Genomic DNA, 16789 nt, shown 5'->3' on the forward strand with positions numbered 1-16789 from the left:
TCCCCTCGGGCCAGGGAGCATCATCACTTCTCTGCAGAACTTTTCCCCCTGCTCCAGCATCCCAGGTGTGTGTTGGGCAGATTTAGTGGGTGAAGAACACTGACCTGCATCACTCTGACAGCCCTGCTCATCCAGGTCCTGCTGGCTCTCGCTGTGGGGCTCCGTGGTCTCATCCCAGCTGTACTGAGCTGGGGCAGCATCGTGATGGAGATCCAGGAGAAAGCTGTCCTGTAATGTCTGCTTGGCTGGCTTCTTCACCTTTTGTTTGGCCTTTTGGGTTAAATTCTCAGCTCCTTCTTTTTTGCAAGTACCTGACTCACTACAAAATGGTTTAAAAATCTGGTCCATGTCTTTTTTGAACTCCAGCAAGGTGCCATTTGATCTGCTTTGAGTTACTCCATCTGCTGCATGGCTTGAGGGCTTGTTGAAAATTAAAGGCTGGGAAGAGTGAGCAGGTCTAGCAGTTCCCATCTGGGTCTCATCAGGCTTCTGCTGAATGTTGTGGCTCAAGGAGACAGAGAAATAGCAATAGTCTACAGCAGTATATGTCAACATGTAGTTGATGGTGACTATGGGAGCAAGAACATTTACTTGCCCAATGAAGACAAAAGCCATAGTGATGAAACTTGTTAAGAAAATCCCAGCCACTGGAGTCTTGTTGGGGCCTTTCTAGTTCATAAATAAAACAAAATTACATTTAAAATAATAACCATGAGCCTTGCCATGAGGATCCACCACTTGCTCAGCTGCCATGGGTGGTTACCTGGGTTGTCTGCAAAGTACCCCCTTAGTCATGAAATACATGCATGCATGTGCAAACAGAGGCTCACAGGCCTAATAAATTAAAGAATAGGCTGGAAGCCAAAAGCTGTTGAGCTCCCACCTCAACAAAGCCTTATTCAAGCTTTTTCTTTGGAAAATTCATCCACTCTCACTTGTATCTCCATGGTAAAACAATGTCATTAAAGCAGCAATAAACCTTCAGAGAGATTTGCGGGGCTTATGGGAAGTCTGGCAATAAAATGTGTTAATTAGAGCTAACTGTTCATCTCTAATTATTCTACAGGACTCTGCATGGCTGCCTACCCCAAAGGCTCCTGTATGCTGCCCTTGAAAAGGCTTTGACTGCCACGGTCAAGGAAGCTCTGCCTGCACAGAGCGGTGCCACCTTCACATCAGCAGCTTCTGGCCCTGCCCTGACACACAGCTGAGCTAAACCCATGGTCTGCTGAGTCTCTGCACATGGGGTTTCCCTCCTTTAACTCACCCAAGCTGCATCTACCCAACAGTAGGAGGAAAGCAGCAGTGAGGTTGGGCAGGAGAGGATGCTGGAGGGTGGGAGTCAGCCCCCAGCAATGCCAGGAATGTGTGAGGAAGGCAGGCAACCAGGAGAAACATCACCTGCTCTTCTCCTTTGGGAAGGGGTGGAGGCAGGGAAAGGAGAAGAAAAAGAGAGAGAAAGCAAAGAGCATTAGGGGTGGAAATACTTGAGCCTTCAGCTCATGAACTGAGCCCAGGTCTAACATGCCCTTCCTTGGACCAGGCATTGTGTTGCCATTTTGCCACCTGAGAAGCCTATGCAGGCTGTGTAAAGACCTTGCTGGAAAATATCTTACAAAATATGCTAGGTTTTCACTTACTGCATTTACTTCTTTAATAAACACACAGCTCGAATTGAAACTATTTCTATTTCCGTCCCTCTTATTTATTAACAGAAAGGGGGACCAGTTCTGGACCATTACATCTTTTCAGAATGAATAGAAATACATCTCAGGGACAAAGGAACACAGATCTCAGAAAGCATCTTCAGTATCAGAAAGATGTACTGAGATGGGGAACAGATGAAATGATTTCATGATGCCTCTGGCTTGAGTTTAACTCTACAGCAAACATTTGTGTCCTTCCCATCAGCTGAGGTTTTGGTGACCACACTTTCTTCAAAGAATAACTGATGTGGTACAGAAGGGTAAGGACAAATTAGATGTATTTACTTTCCATAAACTAAATGTAAACAATTTTCAAGGTGACAGAGAGAAGAAAGAGGGAAAAGTGATCTGTCTTTGATTTCTCACCTCTTTTTGAGCCCTTCCCATCAAGGCACTCTGCCTGGAGTTCACTGCAGAAAATTTGACAGAAAGGCAGAAAACTATCAGAGCAGAGAGGGAATCAACTTTCCAGTCAACTTGGATAAACCACTGAGAATTTCACAAGGGTTGCCAAGTGGAGAATAGCCTGTTCTGGGATCACCTGAAAACTGCCTTCAGGAGCTGGAAGTTTTTGCTGTTGTTATTGTTCCCACTTTCCCTATAATTATTACTATTTATTATTATTGCTATTATTATTACTTTTATCTTAGAAAATTACTTTGAGAAACATAAAACAGTGGATAGAAAATTATTATACTTATAAAACATTTAAATATTTTAAAACATTCATAAATATCACTATTGTAAAATATTTTTCTGTATTTACAAGGTGCTCTGGAGGAGCAGAGCACCGTAAGGCTTTTCCAGCCACTCCACACAGACATTTAGGTACTGCAGGTTATTGAGAGTCATGGAATTATTTTCTCCCTCTCCAGAATAATGGAAAATCATAAGAAATTGTTTGCTCTGGATGTATAACCCAAGATTACAGTCCTTGGTGACTGATACCTTGACTGATATCAGCAGAATGACTCATGAATGAAGATTATTCATGAGGACAAGGGAAAAGCTTTTTGTCATATTCCAAGCGAGACTTTGTTTGAAAGCATATCTAAGGCTTAGAAGTCCCCTAACCTAACCTTTCGAATCTATTCTTTGTTTTTATTTAATAGTGTCCAAAAGGCACCTTATCTTACAAAGAAGAGTCCTCTTCTCCAGTGCACAGAGACTGAATCCGCAGCACCATGACTAGTCACGTCCTCAGCTATGAGGTTACCACAGAGGACAGGAACAGCTCAAAGAAAGTGTGCAGGAAAGAATAAGAAAAAAGAAAACAGAAAAAAAGGTAAACAGACAGTTACCATCCATTTCACCAAGTGTAGAGACAAAATTTCAGGCTTCTGCCCTGGACAGAAGAGCAAAGAAGAGCTAGGTACTTCCTTTGGTCATGGCCAGGATCAGCACCATGTAGATAAGGTGTTTGCAAAAAATATCCAACAGGCAAAGTTATATCATAAGTGGCTGTTTTACTGAGGACATCTTGAAGAAGTGGGTCAGAGGGAGGGAGGGGACCCCAGGAAGGGCTGTCCATGTGTGGCAGCAGGACAGACAGACCCAGGCTGGGGCACAGAGGTGGGTGAGCAAAATGCCAGGGAGAAGCAGAGCTGCTCCTGCACAATGACACACCCTGTGGGAGGGCTCGGGGCAGAGGCAGTGCAGCACAGGGGACAGGCAGGGAAAGGACCACAGGCAGCTGGATGCCTTGTTTTTTTCATGAAACTACCCATTTCCTGGCTTTTCTGCCTCTGCATAGGATACTGGATCCTGAGCCTTCCCCTCCTTGCATTTCACACGTCCCTCATCTCACTCTACAGACACATCTTGGCTGCTTAAATTCAGGTGAAGTTTTGACAGCAATCTCAGAAAAGGGATGACTAACCCCATGTCCAAGGAAGGTGAGCATAGGGATCACATTCTCCTGGGCAATGCACTGCAGGATCCTGGGTGCTCCATACAGCCCTCCCATGCAGGAGGCTAGGGATGAGATGTACAGCCCTAGCAAAAACAAAAAACCCACCAAGGATACCTGGAGGAAGCGGAAAGAATGGAAAGTTGATTATATTGTCCTTTAAAGACCCCCGAGCAGTCTTAAATACATGTATTTTAAGAGATCACATATATTTTGTAACATAGTTAAATGAACAGAGAGAGCCCTGGGAAAGCAGCTATTTAATTGGTCTGTGGTAAAAAGTACAAGCAATTAATACAGGAAAATTATCCCATAAAAGTAATTTAATACTGAACATCCTGTACCGACAGAGACATTTTACAAGCTCATATCCAAGAAATTCTTTGTCACTTGGAGCAATTGCAGCAAAGCTGCAGCTATTAGATTCCCCTTAAGTAACTGGAAGTGAGTTTATTTCAGGAGAGATCACTTATATACAGAGCACATCACACAGGAAAAGCTGCCCAGGCTTCCAACCATCCAAAACAGGAAGACAAACCCCTGCGTCTCAGAGGGGAAAACCAATCCTGAAAGAAAACCCACAGTAAAACCAAATCAAAATTGCCACTTAAATAAATGGCATCTCAAAAAACATGCTCCAAAGGATATAATACAATGACCTTATTTTCCTGTCTTCAATGAGAAAAGAATTTCCTTTGGCCAACATGAAGCTTTAAAAAAAAAAAATCTTTAAAGCCACAGTGCTAACAAGGCTGGGTTTAGAACTGGTTTCTGGAAAGCATCCTTTCAGACTGGGAGTATCTCATGCAGGCGTGGAGGAAAAGGAAAGGCAGCTCCTGGTCTGTCACACAGAAGCGAGGACAGGGGTCCCTCTAAGCAGGTCCCACTGTCAAGAGCTGCAAGCACAGATAGCATATCTAAAAAAAACCCGCTCAAATACACAAACCCCACAATATGAACATTGTGCAAGAAAGCTTTGAAACGGGAGTGCTCCTGGCATCACTGTGTAAGGACATGGACAGTCACAACTAAGGAAACTAAGGTCTAGGGTCACCTGAGCCATCCCCAAGTCCTGCAAGACCACACAAGTCTGACAGCCAGCAGCCAGGCACAGAGAGCAGCAAGGCATGGGGGTAACACCAGCACTAAGGCCAGGCAGAGAGAAAAACCCTGCCCATACTCCACTGAAGCAAGTGCTGGAGGTGCACACAGACATCTGTAGCAGAGGATGTCACCAAATGCAGGTGCCCTGCATCCCACATGTCTTTTGCTCTCACCCCCTTCTGTCAACGAAAAGAAGGTGAAAAATGAACACTGGTTTTCCTAGGTTCTGCCCCTGCTGAAGTCAGGTGGCACATTCTTTATTAGAAGGAATTACAAAAATTTACATGGCTAAAGATGAGTCAAGCAACATCTGGCTTTTTCCTGTCTATGAAATCTGCATGCGGCAAAAAGGAGATTGGGTAAAAAAACATTAAAAGTTCATTGTTTGGGGAAGGCATGTAAAATCAATGTCACAATCCAGAACTGTACAAACTTCCTACCACAACATTTCTTTTCCCCATGAAAATCCACTTGGCTTTGTGAATTTTATCTTGTGGGACAGAAGAAACCTGAGGCAAAGATGAGCAGATACCAGCTGCCATTAGACCAACAGACACTCAGTGGGAATCTTCCCTCCCCTCTAATCCTACCCTGTTCTGAAAAATACTTGGAATAAACAAACAGTTGTGCCAGACATCATATATTATTTTAGCTGCTAAAAATGCTCGCATTTAAATGTGCTACTTGACATTCAAATCAGGGTTAGAGGGGAAAAGTCCCTTTCACTGAGGCTGATGAAAGGGTTTGCTGTGGGTTTTGAACACAGAGAGTGTGAATATATTGCAAGGAATTGGCACTTGGAGCTCATTAGAAGTGAAATTACTGAATCTCATTTTTATGTTTAAAAAGACAAACAAATATTGTACCAAGAAAAGCAGCCAAGCACTCGCTCACCTGTGAGTGACAGAAAGGGAGAGTTTGGAGGAGTAATGATCTTTCCCTCCTCCCTCTCTCCGATGTAATTAAAATCTAAAGCAGCCAGATAGCTTAAAGAAGCAACATGAATATTGGGATTGCATCACTGGTTCGTTCAGTACTAGGGAGACAAAACCTGAAGAAGCTTTTTCTTTTTTTGGGGTGGTGTGTTTGCTTGTTTGTTTTTTATATTTATCATTATTAAATATCTTCTCATTCTTTACTAGGAGATTTTTCATCTCCTCCCTAAGGGTTTTGAAGTTAAAACACAGCTTTAACAATCTCTTTGTCTTCAGCTGATTCTTTTAAATCTGATTCTTTTAGTAACTGCACTTTTCACCCACTAAGTCGCTGATGAACAAAAAGGTTGCCTTACAGAAGGTAGGCTCATTCTTTTTTACCCTGAAACAGAGATGGTTTTTTTTTTTTACCTTAGCAGGAAGAGGCAGAGCCCCACCAACAATCTGGAGTTTATTTGGGGGGCTGGAAGAAGTCTAGAGCTAAAATTACTTAGAAAACAAAGCCAGGGTTTTAAACTGACATTTTAGATTAAAAACCATGTTACAAATCAAATAACACAAGCTTCTCAACTTCAAATTAATCACAAGAAATTGTGTCAAATACAGTGAGCCCATGATTTTGGATAATACCAAATAACACAAAATTAGCCCTTTTATATCCCATTCAAGGTAAGACAATGGCACACACCAAAATCTTTTGCTCTCCTTTTAAAGGCCTGCAATGGTAAGATGTAGCATGTTACACTACAAACCTCCCTCGTGTACAGACACCCGTGTGGAACGTCTGGAGTTTAATAATCCTATTGCTCTCCCTGCAATTACAGCCTGCTAGATATGGAAATGTGAGCTTCGCTTGACTTAGTAAAGATAAGCAGGGGAGTTCTTTAGAGATTTCAATTTGGTCTAAGCTTTCACACACGAGAAAGGATACACTGAATAAAATACAGCATTTATCATTAGACCACATTAGCATACTTTAGCTCTTAAAGCTATTGCTTGGGTGATTATGCCAAGATTCAGCATTACTGGATATGCTGGTGAATGCAAAGCTATTCAAATCAATTGTACACTGGGATTTGCAATAGGGAAATCCCCCCGAATTTTAATTAGGGATGCGTACCCAAATTCCTTAGGCTTTTGGAAAATTCAAGCATTCAGTAAGGCAGATGACAACCTGAAAGCACCACTCTATAAAACCATGCTGGGTTATTCGAACAACTTACCTTCTCTGCTATCATGAAGTCATAGCGCAGTGACTGACGGGTACAAATGGCTCCCAGCAAAAAAACAAAGACCATGTACAGAAACCACCTGCACACAACAAAAATAAACTTTTTTTTTTTTCCACATCAAGACAAAGCCATTGAACATTTCTGCTCATTAGGAGAGCCAGGAGACAGTCAAGTACCCACAAGTTGGGTCTTGGATGACTCTGCATGGTTCTTGCATGATTTAGCTTCAGGGCTAAATTTAACACTGGTCCTTGTTACCCACTATGATGTGCCAGGGACAGCTGCAGCAGAACTGTATGGTACCCCTGAGGGGAAGCCACCAGCACTCTTGAGGTGTGCATGCAGAAATATCCCAGTCCTGGGGACATACTTTTTAGTAGGACCTGCAGCAACAGGACAAGGGGTAATGGTTTTAAACTAAAAAGAGGGTCAATTCAGACCAGCTGTAAGGAAGAAATTTTCTACGATGAGGGTGGTAAAACACGGGAATAGGCTGCCCAGAGAGGTGGTGGATGCCCCACCTCTGGAAACATTTAAGGTCAGAATGGATGGGGCTCTGAGAAACCTGATCTAGCTGAAGATGTCCCCTCTCATTGCATGGAGGTTTGGTTAAATGGCCTTTAAATGTTCCTTCCAGCCCAAACCATTCTGCGATTCTGTGGGTCTGCAGGTGCACAGGTCCCCCCATCCAGCAGTAGTGTTACCAGCACAGCCTGTCTGCTCTGCAGCCTCGGTTATGATCCTCCTCTGGGGTCTCTGGCCCTTCCAGTACTCAGGTGGGGGGATAAGTTAGTCTGTCTGTAAAGCCCAGACAGCAGAGATGGGAATCACACAGCCATGAATAGCTGGATACCTGTTATGCTTCTGCGTCCTGTGGAATCCCCCCGCTTAAAACAAGCACCAATTTCAGCAGGAATCCTTCAAAATTTTGAAGATCCTTCCTTCCTGACTGAACCTTGGTACACAGTTAAAAGCAATAATTTCAAAGGCAATTTAGGTGGCAATGAAAGTAGGCAGGAAAACCTACTGGGAGGGGGGGGTTTAATTTGTAGCAGTACTTTACTCCTAGAAAGTTTCATTTCTTCAGGGAGAGCACTACTTGGCTTGGATGCAGGGCTCCTCTGTTCCCCTGGCCTTGCAGGTGTGTAGGCCATCTCACCTGTCTTGGCCTCATTCTCCCAGTAATAAAAAATATAAATTTTTAATTATTACTTTCTATTTATATAGAAAAATTAAGAAAAAAAAAAAACATAAAAACCCCTCTGAAATCAACAGCAATAAATGACAAAATCACACCCCCCAAGCCTTCAAGAACTCTGCATCCCACTCTGGGACAGCCAGGCTGCAGGAGTACAACCATTCCAACACCAACACACATTCCACCCAGTAGAGGAAGGACATTAACAAAGATTTTCTCTAACCCACCCAGAGTACGTGGTGGTAATGAATGATAATTTGAATGAGAGCCACACTTTAATTTTCCAGATGGCTGAGTAATACAAGGTTGATGGGAATGTGAAATGGATTGGTCACACCCAGGGCTGTCTCCAGAGTAAATTTTCCCCAATCTGTGACTTACGAGGTGCCAATAGCAGCCAAAGACCCCAGAGGGATGTTGGTGGCAGGCTTCCGGAGATCTCTACTCATGTCGAACCCAACCATTACACCTGTATTTTGCAGACATAAGTGCAATTTAGAGTCAAGAGAAGATAGTACATATAATACACATTAAAATATGTAATATAATTTAATCAATCAGTTCATTGATTGATTCAGAGTAGTAACTGTATCACTTCAATGCACTGCCACACAAACGAATACTGACCCCCATGGATTGCTTGGTAAGAAACTGTGTCTTTCATAGAACCAAGCCATTTCTAACACATCAAAGAACTCTTTGTCCAGTTTGAACAACGCTGGGCTGGGGAAAAGAAACAATATCTGAACAAAACCCATCTTATCTTAATACAAACCTCACAGAAGACAATGTAGTCCAATTGTTGAAAAGAAAAATGCCAGTGTTCATCACGGCAGCACATGTAGCAGGTGGTACTACCCCCGGACCAGATCCATTACAGGTCCCTGCATTCATGGGGGACAGCCGCCCTTACAGAACAGCCTGTCCTGTCTATGTTGAATGATGATCACATGCACATTTAGCAGAGGGAACAACAGTGCTCTCTGCACGTAGGTGGCACCTTCCAGCCAAGGGATCTGCTTTGGAAGTAGGCATTATCTCTGCTTTCCAGATAGGAAAACAGAAACACTGAGAGGGCAAGTGATTGTCCCAGCGTCACGTAGAAAACACATGGTAGGACTAAGAATAAAGTACTGAACTGTTATTTTAGGCCAGAGTACAGGGTATTATACAATCAGGGAGAGTCCTTAGCCTAAAAAATTACCATCTAAAGACGCAAGAAAGGGAAACAGGATGAAGCAAAGTATTGGAGTCTCCACATTAAGACTAGAAACCCAAGGTATAGAGTGGCTAAGAGGCTTTGTCCATGGTTGAAGGAGGAGTCATACCAGCCTTGTCAAGAAAACACGACTTTCCTTGTCACATAATCCCAAAAGTTTTCCTAGAAGACTGCAGGTATCTGCTATAAATAATAAATAAATAAATAAAAATCTGTGATTTAAAATCATGATGAGCATTTGGACAACTTGAAGGCAGGACCAAAGAGCCTCTTTAAGATGCAAACTTCTGCCCATCACCATCCCACCCCTCAGATGTCAGACAAATGTCTCCATAAGGACACATGAGCCAGGAGCCAGCCAGCAGTGCTGATGGAATGGTCCCTGGGAGCCGGGGTGAGATCACCACAGAACAACAATGAGAAGGAGAACGCCAATGCCATGGCACTCACGGCATCTGCCAGCCCCGGCAGCAGGGGACCAACTGCACATTGGTCTGTCACCGAGCTGCCAAGCCCAGCAGTCATTCCTCATTTTCAGAGGGTATAAGAATGACGAATTCAGTCTCTGAGGCTGCAAATCTGAGTGACTACATTTCTAGATCAGCAACAGCCCACTGCATTTTAAAGCTCAAACATTGATTGCTGCTTAGAAGGGTTGTCTCCCAAGATGAAGGATAAACAGAAGCCATAGGACAAATCTCAGGATAAAGGGGACAAACACAGATCAGCCAGATGGATGCCTTCCCTATTACCTACAGACCTTGCATGGCCACTGATGAGCTGCCAACAGGGCACAATGGCTGGGTTGCCAATCAAGGAACAGGAACTCTGCTCTGCTCTGTCTCAGGCTTTGCTGTGCATCTTCATAGGTCATCACCTCATCTGCTCCATGGAAATCATAACACTTCCTCTCCTCACTGCGCTGCTGTGAGGATAGCACATAAATGAGCACAAGGCACCAACCTGTTGCCAAACACATCCATGGCTTTATTTGTTTATTATTAATACCTTTTCCTTGTTCATCTCTCTTTTTTCCCCTTGATCAATCCACTCACTAGCCATCTTTTTCTGTCATCTCCACCATGGAGACAGAGCACCAACAGCCACTCCCTGGTCCTCACAGAATCCTGGCATTTCTCAGCTTCTGGAAGAGCTTTTCCTCCAGATTCAGACCAGATTGATGCCATACCAAAAGCATTACAAATCGAGTTCCCTAATTTTCTCCTGGAAGACTATTTTGTGCATGTATTTCTGAACAGCACAGCTAAAAGCCTGTCAACTGCTGTAGCTTTCTCTAGATAAAGTGTCCAAGCCCTGTCCCTTTTAAGCAGTTACACAACAGGCTTAGCTGGAGGTGAAAAAAGTTAGGCAGAAGTCCATGGAAATGGTCACAAATATCATGCTAAACAAAGTCTCTGTGAAGCACTCTTGATGACACGCTACTTTGCCATTCAGGGACAAAGCAGAAAGCTGAGAATACTCTGATTTTTTCTTCCAAAGGGAGCAAACTATTGTCAGGAGGATAGATGTTAATCTCATGTGCCTCTTTGCCAAGTCTCTCAAACATCTGGCACCACCTTTAAATCTTACATCTTGAGCTTTACTCACCTCTTCCTCATCCAAAGTCCTGCCTCAGAAAAGCACTGGGGAAACACCAAAACAGCATTTTCTGGACTGAACTTGAAGAAAGTTGAAGAGGTGAGTCATCAGCACGGCGGTGACTGCACAGCCCGGGCTGCCTCACTGCCTCCCTCCCACGGACCCACGCGCACTCGGGGGCAGCCAGGAGATGACCTGCCAGAGCCCACATAAAGAGGATCTGGAGACTGATGACTGACCTCCTGCTGTGCAGTGATCAGGGGTCAGATCCAGGCCACTGCTCACCATTAGCTTCTGCCACGGCCCCCAGGAGGTCACCACAGTCTCATGGCTTCCAGGGCCAAAGGCCAAGGCCATCATAGAGGGAACCAACACAGATATTCTGAGCCACTCAGGCCAAAGCCATCTCCTCTGTGCTGAAATTATGCCTTTGACCTGACTAGTACAAAAGTATGGACAATCTGGTAGTACAGATGTATGCACAATGCCAAAGCCACCTCTTCATCACCACCCAAAAAGTAATTTTCCAGATGGGATGACTACTCCCAAAGAGCAGTTCTGAGAAGATCTTTTGTAAGACTAACCAACCCACTTTCAATGAAAGGACAACCTGATTAATTTTAAAAAACACCATCTAAACAGTCTCCACCATCCAAAGCCTCTGACACCCCCTGCCAGAGAACTGGTCTGACTTGCAAGAAGCCACAAAAAGCCTTGCCAGAGATTCTGGCTGCGTGACAGAGGAAAAACCCTACACTTACATATGAAACTCAACAACATAGAGAAATCAGGACGTTCCTTTCTTCAGACATAGACCTATCCCTAGGGAAATGGCCAATCCCTTCTGAACTCAATCAATCATATCTGTAGACTGTTCACAGAGAAAATTATCCACCTCTCTGTTTCAACGAGATAGCAGGCTGGATTTTCCACACTGGCTATTATCTTAGAGAGCAGCAGATAATGACAAAGCTTCTGGACAAGGAAGCATGAAAACACAGTCAACCCAGCCAGGAAATTATGGCTGAGACAGCCTGTACATTGCTGCTATTCCCAGTGTAATCTGGCTCTGGGCATCATCCAGGTGGTGGATATATGCAGGAGGGGACCACCTACATTGTCTGTTAGACACCACCACCAGCTCCACCAGCTCTGGCTTCTAACTCCACCAGCTATAGTTTATGGCTGCAGATATGATCTCTTGCAAACACCCATTGCATTTTTCAGTGAACTTACTATAAAATATAAAAAGGGGTTTTTTTTCCTTCACCCAAGAGATGAAGAATGGAAAATGTTAGATAAGAATTGTAGCTAATTTTTTTAAAGGGCCAACTTCTCCACTGATGTCAGCTGGCACCTCTCCATGGACTTTAATGGAGTTGTGCCAGCTTACATCATCTGATAACTTAGCCCAAAGCTTCTAAATCTATTTGCTGTCATTTTGCAAGTGCCAAATATGGTTTATTTCAGAACTGGTTTCAGTACGATGATACTTTCCACTACCGCCGCTTCAAACGACAACTTACTTTCTTGTATCACATGACAACACACTTCTTTCATTAGACAGAAAACCTCGGGGATTTCGTAGAAAAAGAAAAACATTTCTTGCACAACAGAAATGACATTTATCTTCATTTTAAAAATGCATTGATGGCTGCATGGCTGCTGCTGGGAGCTGACTGTGGGCAGGCAGCTCCCAAGACTCCCTCCCTGTGCTGGGTGGTTCGCTGAGTGTTTGCCTATCACAGCACAGCAGCAAAACATGTGCATTAAGAAGGTATTTACAAACATGTAGAAAAACATCTCTTTAATGCACAGCATCTCTATAGGGGCATGTTCACATCTCAGTATCTAGTGAGTACTTCAGTCTTTTTGACTGAAACCAGCAAATCTGAGTCTTCCATGCCCTTTTAGGCCAGCTCTAGATGTATATTTTGGATCACTCAGCAACTTCTCTGTGATTAAATGACAAACTTGGGGGAATAAAGCCAGCTGCACTGCACATCCAACTGAAATGGTTTAAACAGCTATTACCCAGGGAGCAAACAGAGCAGCCTCTGCTTACCAGCACTCAATCGTAAAACCAGGATAACTTCATTCGCGTTGCCGGAGTCATACCAATAAAATACAGGGAAACAGAAAACAACCCGACGCAGAGCAAAACAATCCAAGGAGGATGGTTGTAGGAGGCAGCATGTTGCTACTGGTCTACAACAGGCTGGGATGACCATCCCATGCCCTCCAGTTGAAGTATACCCCCGACAGCTCCTCCTGCCTGTTTGGTCCTGGCAAGGGTCTCCCCACAGGTCCTGCTCCCCTCTCCTGAAGTGGCTACCACTCTTTCCTTTTATAGCTACCAGCCTGCATTTCAGAAGTTTCTGTTTCACTGTTATTTCTGGTGGAAATAGGCAACTTCATACCACTTTTCAGTACATCCCAGAGACCGAACAAACCAGTTAAATTCAGACAACCATTTCTAGTTAGAGAGGAAAAAGCTTATCCTGAAGAGATCAAAATAGTTTCACTTCAAAGCAGAACATTTCATCTCAGAAAGGCCCAAACAATTTGTTTCACAATTTCCTAAACATTTTTTTAAAAACTTTGTTATCAAAACAGCATCTTAAATTGTAAACTAGCATATGCTAAAAATTAAGAAGAGTAAACACAATATTTAATAACTGAAGATAAACAGAACATTGCTCTGGGTCAAAGAACTGTTTCAAACTGGTTCAATGTAACCCTTCAAAACTAAATAGCATATTGTTTTGCTGGAACTCTCCTCGAATTTCTGCTGTATCTTAAGGGAAAGGATTTTGCTTCTAGTGCTTCAGCCAAGTCACTGTGGGGGTTCCAGAAGAGGTGGGTAGTTGGAAGTGACAGCCTGGGAGCAATGTTCACCTGTCCCTGTCATTCCTTGCAGTCTGCATCACACTGCCTGCCCTGCATCAGAGGCACTGGCAATCCTATCACGTCTCACCAGACTCCTATTAATGCTCCTGCCAAGCCCATCCCTGAAATGTCATCTCCAATCTCACAGACCGCCTGTCCTGCTGGAAGGCTTAGGTTGCATCCAGACAGCGCCCACAATGCAGTGGGAAGCAGCTCTGCTCCACCAGGTGGGACCCCAAGCAACCCAGGGCCCCCTTTACAGCCCAGCATCGCACCCCTGCTGTGAGGGAGGAGGAGGACAGCTACACTAGTGGGGTCAGATGGGGCCTGGGGCAACCAGCTCTCACTTACTGCCCCAGCCCGAGGAGATGTGGGCTTTGTTCCCAGCAGTCACCACAAATGGGCTCCCAGTTTGTGATCTGCACCAGAGAAGTCTTGACTCCCATCCTAGAAGTTTCTTAATCAGACCACAAACTCTTCCATGCAGAGCACCAGACACAACCCCACGTTTTATGAGGCTCCTGATCTCTGCTACGAACAGCAATAACAGGAGCAATAACAATGTTATATGGTACCACTGCCACTGCTACTCCGAAGCAATAATTTAAATCCTATAAATAACCAAGCAATTAAAAAGAACACATGAAAAAGCTGTGTAACAACCAAAGCAATTTTACATCATCCCAAACTGTATTTTCAGAGAATGTTTAACATTACTACTGGTATTACTACTGCTAACTAAACAGAGCAACAGGCTGCCAGGGCTTTAAATAAATTGTATCTATTAGCTTTGGCATTCTTCCTCGCAGCCAAGCATTAGCAGTGATGAAGAATCATTTAATACGGCTAATCACGGTAATTTTCTGCGCAGTCTTGTCGTAACTATTCCTTCTTCTATAACCAATGAACTGGAAATGAACTATAACCAATGAACTCTGCTTTCTTGCACCAGAGGCAGAGCTCACGAGCAAGGTCTTTTTCTCTGGCTGGGGGACTCAGGTGGGCCAGTCAAAAACGACAACAAAAAAGAGGGCAGAAGCCATTTTCCCCATGGTGCCAATAGTTCACGCCTGTGAGTTTTCCAAGAGGAACTCTACAGAGAGGCAACAGCCATCCTAATAAACTGGGAGAAAGGATTTCAAAGGATAATTTGAAGTCCTGCACTAGGTGCACCGGACAAAGTGACTTCTGCTACCAGACCATTCCTCCAGTCCCATCTGTTTCACAAAACCCTTTCATTTGTCTCCTTGTACTGCAGCAATTCTGCAAACAACTTCCAGTGAGTTGCTTAGAGCTAATCCTCTGAAAATTCATTCTGTAATCCAAGGATTCATCGCTATGGAAACTGCTTATAATCGGTACTTTTTATAGCTTAAAACACCCGGCATCAACAAAAGGTAACTCCAACTGATAGTTACTGTATTCCCACTGGAGATTGTCAGCTCTGGAAAGGGGACATGCATCTTCCTGCTAATTTAAGGGAATGAATAATATGAAGACATCTAATTAAGCTCATGAATGAGAGCTCTGCCAACATACAAAGATGAACCCATGATGCCATGCAGCGAGTGGTGGGTCAACATCATGAGCAGTGGCATCAGCCCAGCTCAGCCACCTGCTGAGGTAAGGATGGAGGGAAAGTCCTCCTGTGCTCTTCCTACTCTCCCAGTGCAGTCAAGTCATAAGGCTCATCTTATATGATAAATCATGCTCAGCCCTTTTAAAAAGGCTTGATATCTCGTGGCCTGACAGCATTGGCCAAGATCAGTGCCTGAGCCTTGTCCTTGGCAGGGAAGGATTTACACCGCATCAATCCACAGAGTTCAGCAGCAGTTTCCAATTACAGAGAAGGAAGAGCACATTCAAGTGAACAGGACAGGAGAGTGCAAAATTTGAAATGCTGGAGGGAAGCCTGAACATTTTGAATCAACCACGTGAGTCTGCTATGGCCAAGTGCAGTCCTGCTCGCTTCGCCTTGCAGCCCAGTGGAACTCCACTTGCTTCTGCTCATCTCTGAGATGTACCCGTGGAGAGAAAGAGGGGGAGGACAAAACAGTACCTGTGGCAGCTGGGAAAAACACTCCAAAAACAGTGAAGAAGGACTCCCCCTGGCTGTAGTCTGGCAGCGTGTTGTTGGACATCAGCTCTGCAGAGTAGCCGACGAAGCCATTCTCTGCAAAGACACGGAGGGCGAGAGAAGAACCTCAGAAACCAGCAAGGCTGCAGGAGACTCTCCAGCTGCTCTCAGCGACCACCCATCCTCTCAACACACCAAACTGCAGCGGCTGCTTCCAGGGATCATTTGAAAGGATGACTGTCAACTTACAGGGTGAGGGGCGAAGGTAGAAAAGAGGTCCTTGTGGTTACAAGGTTGCAAGTGCCAAGGAAAGGTGCAGGGGTGCAGACCAGTACATGGAGAGGCACCACCAGGCTGGGCAGCTCCTGCCAAGCCAGAACATGGATTGTATGGAGTCCTGTCTCCAAGCAATCTGGGCATCTTCCTGTGAAACCTGGCTACCCAGGAAAACTGCCTAAGGGATCGGATATTACATTTTTAATATTATCTATATATATTTATCCATGCCAATTTAATCTTCTTTCCAAAATGAGCAAAACGATGCTGCCATAAGACAACTGCAATTCTGAGCAAGCCCTCACACCATATCCCAGTGCTGTGTTCCTGTCAGTCAAGCTCTTGCACAGACAAGACCTGAGATGTGCTCATGCTGTGAAGCTGCTACCAACAGACCCAGTTTATACACTGGTTGCCAATGAACCCAGAGCCAAAAACGCCAGTTTGCTGCAGGGTGGTCTCTCCCCTACAAGATGACTCTCTCAGTGGAGAAGGAATAAAGGGCTCTAAAACTGCCCACTACCTCATCATACACTTACCCTCCTGATGCCTTTGCTCTCCTGTTGCTGCATTAGCATCTCCAAATCTGGTCAAAACATGGGCCTGTGCAGCACAACCAGCCCCACTCGCCCCGCCCCCAGTCTT

At 44.4% G+C, this 16789-nt stretch overlaps 1 protein-coding gene across 2 annotated transcripts in view; it reads right to left on the reverse strand.

Moving 5' to 3' along the window:
- Window positions 1-16789, reverse strand: part of SLC12A8 (solute carrier family 12 member 8) — a 50129-nt gene that overhangs the window by 6183 nt on the left and 27157 nt on the right. For both annotated transcript variants that reach the window (XR_003533555.1, XM_027679027.1), the window contains exons 6-10: window positions 15851-15964; window positions 8466-8553; window positions 6878-6965; window positions 3586-3732; window positions 105-669 (exon numbers count right to left, since the gene is read on the reverse strand). Coding sequence is in view for 1 of the 2 variants with exons in the window: in XM_027679027.1 (XP_027534828.1) it covers window positions 105-669; window positions 3586-3732; window positions 6878-6965; window positions 8466-8553; window positions 15851-15964 (1002 nt within the window). In the remaining variant the exon portion in view is untranslated. The remainder of the gene's footprint in view (window positions 1-104; window positions 670-3585; window positions 3733-6877; window positions 6966-8465; window positions 8554-15850; window positions 15965-16789) is intronic.

Source organism: Neopelma chrysocephalum, unplaced genomic scaffold (assembly GCF_003984885.1).
Source record: "Neopelma chrysocephalum unplaced genomic scaffold, ASM398488v2 Primary Assembly neopelma1_44, whole genome shotgun sequence".
Classification (NCBI taxonomy): Eukaryota; Metazoa; Chordata; class Aves; order Passeriformes; family Pipridae; genus Neopelma; species Neopelma chrysocephalum.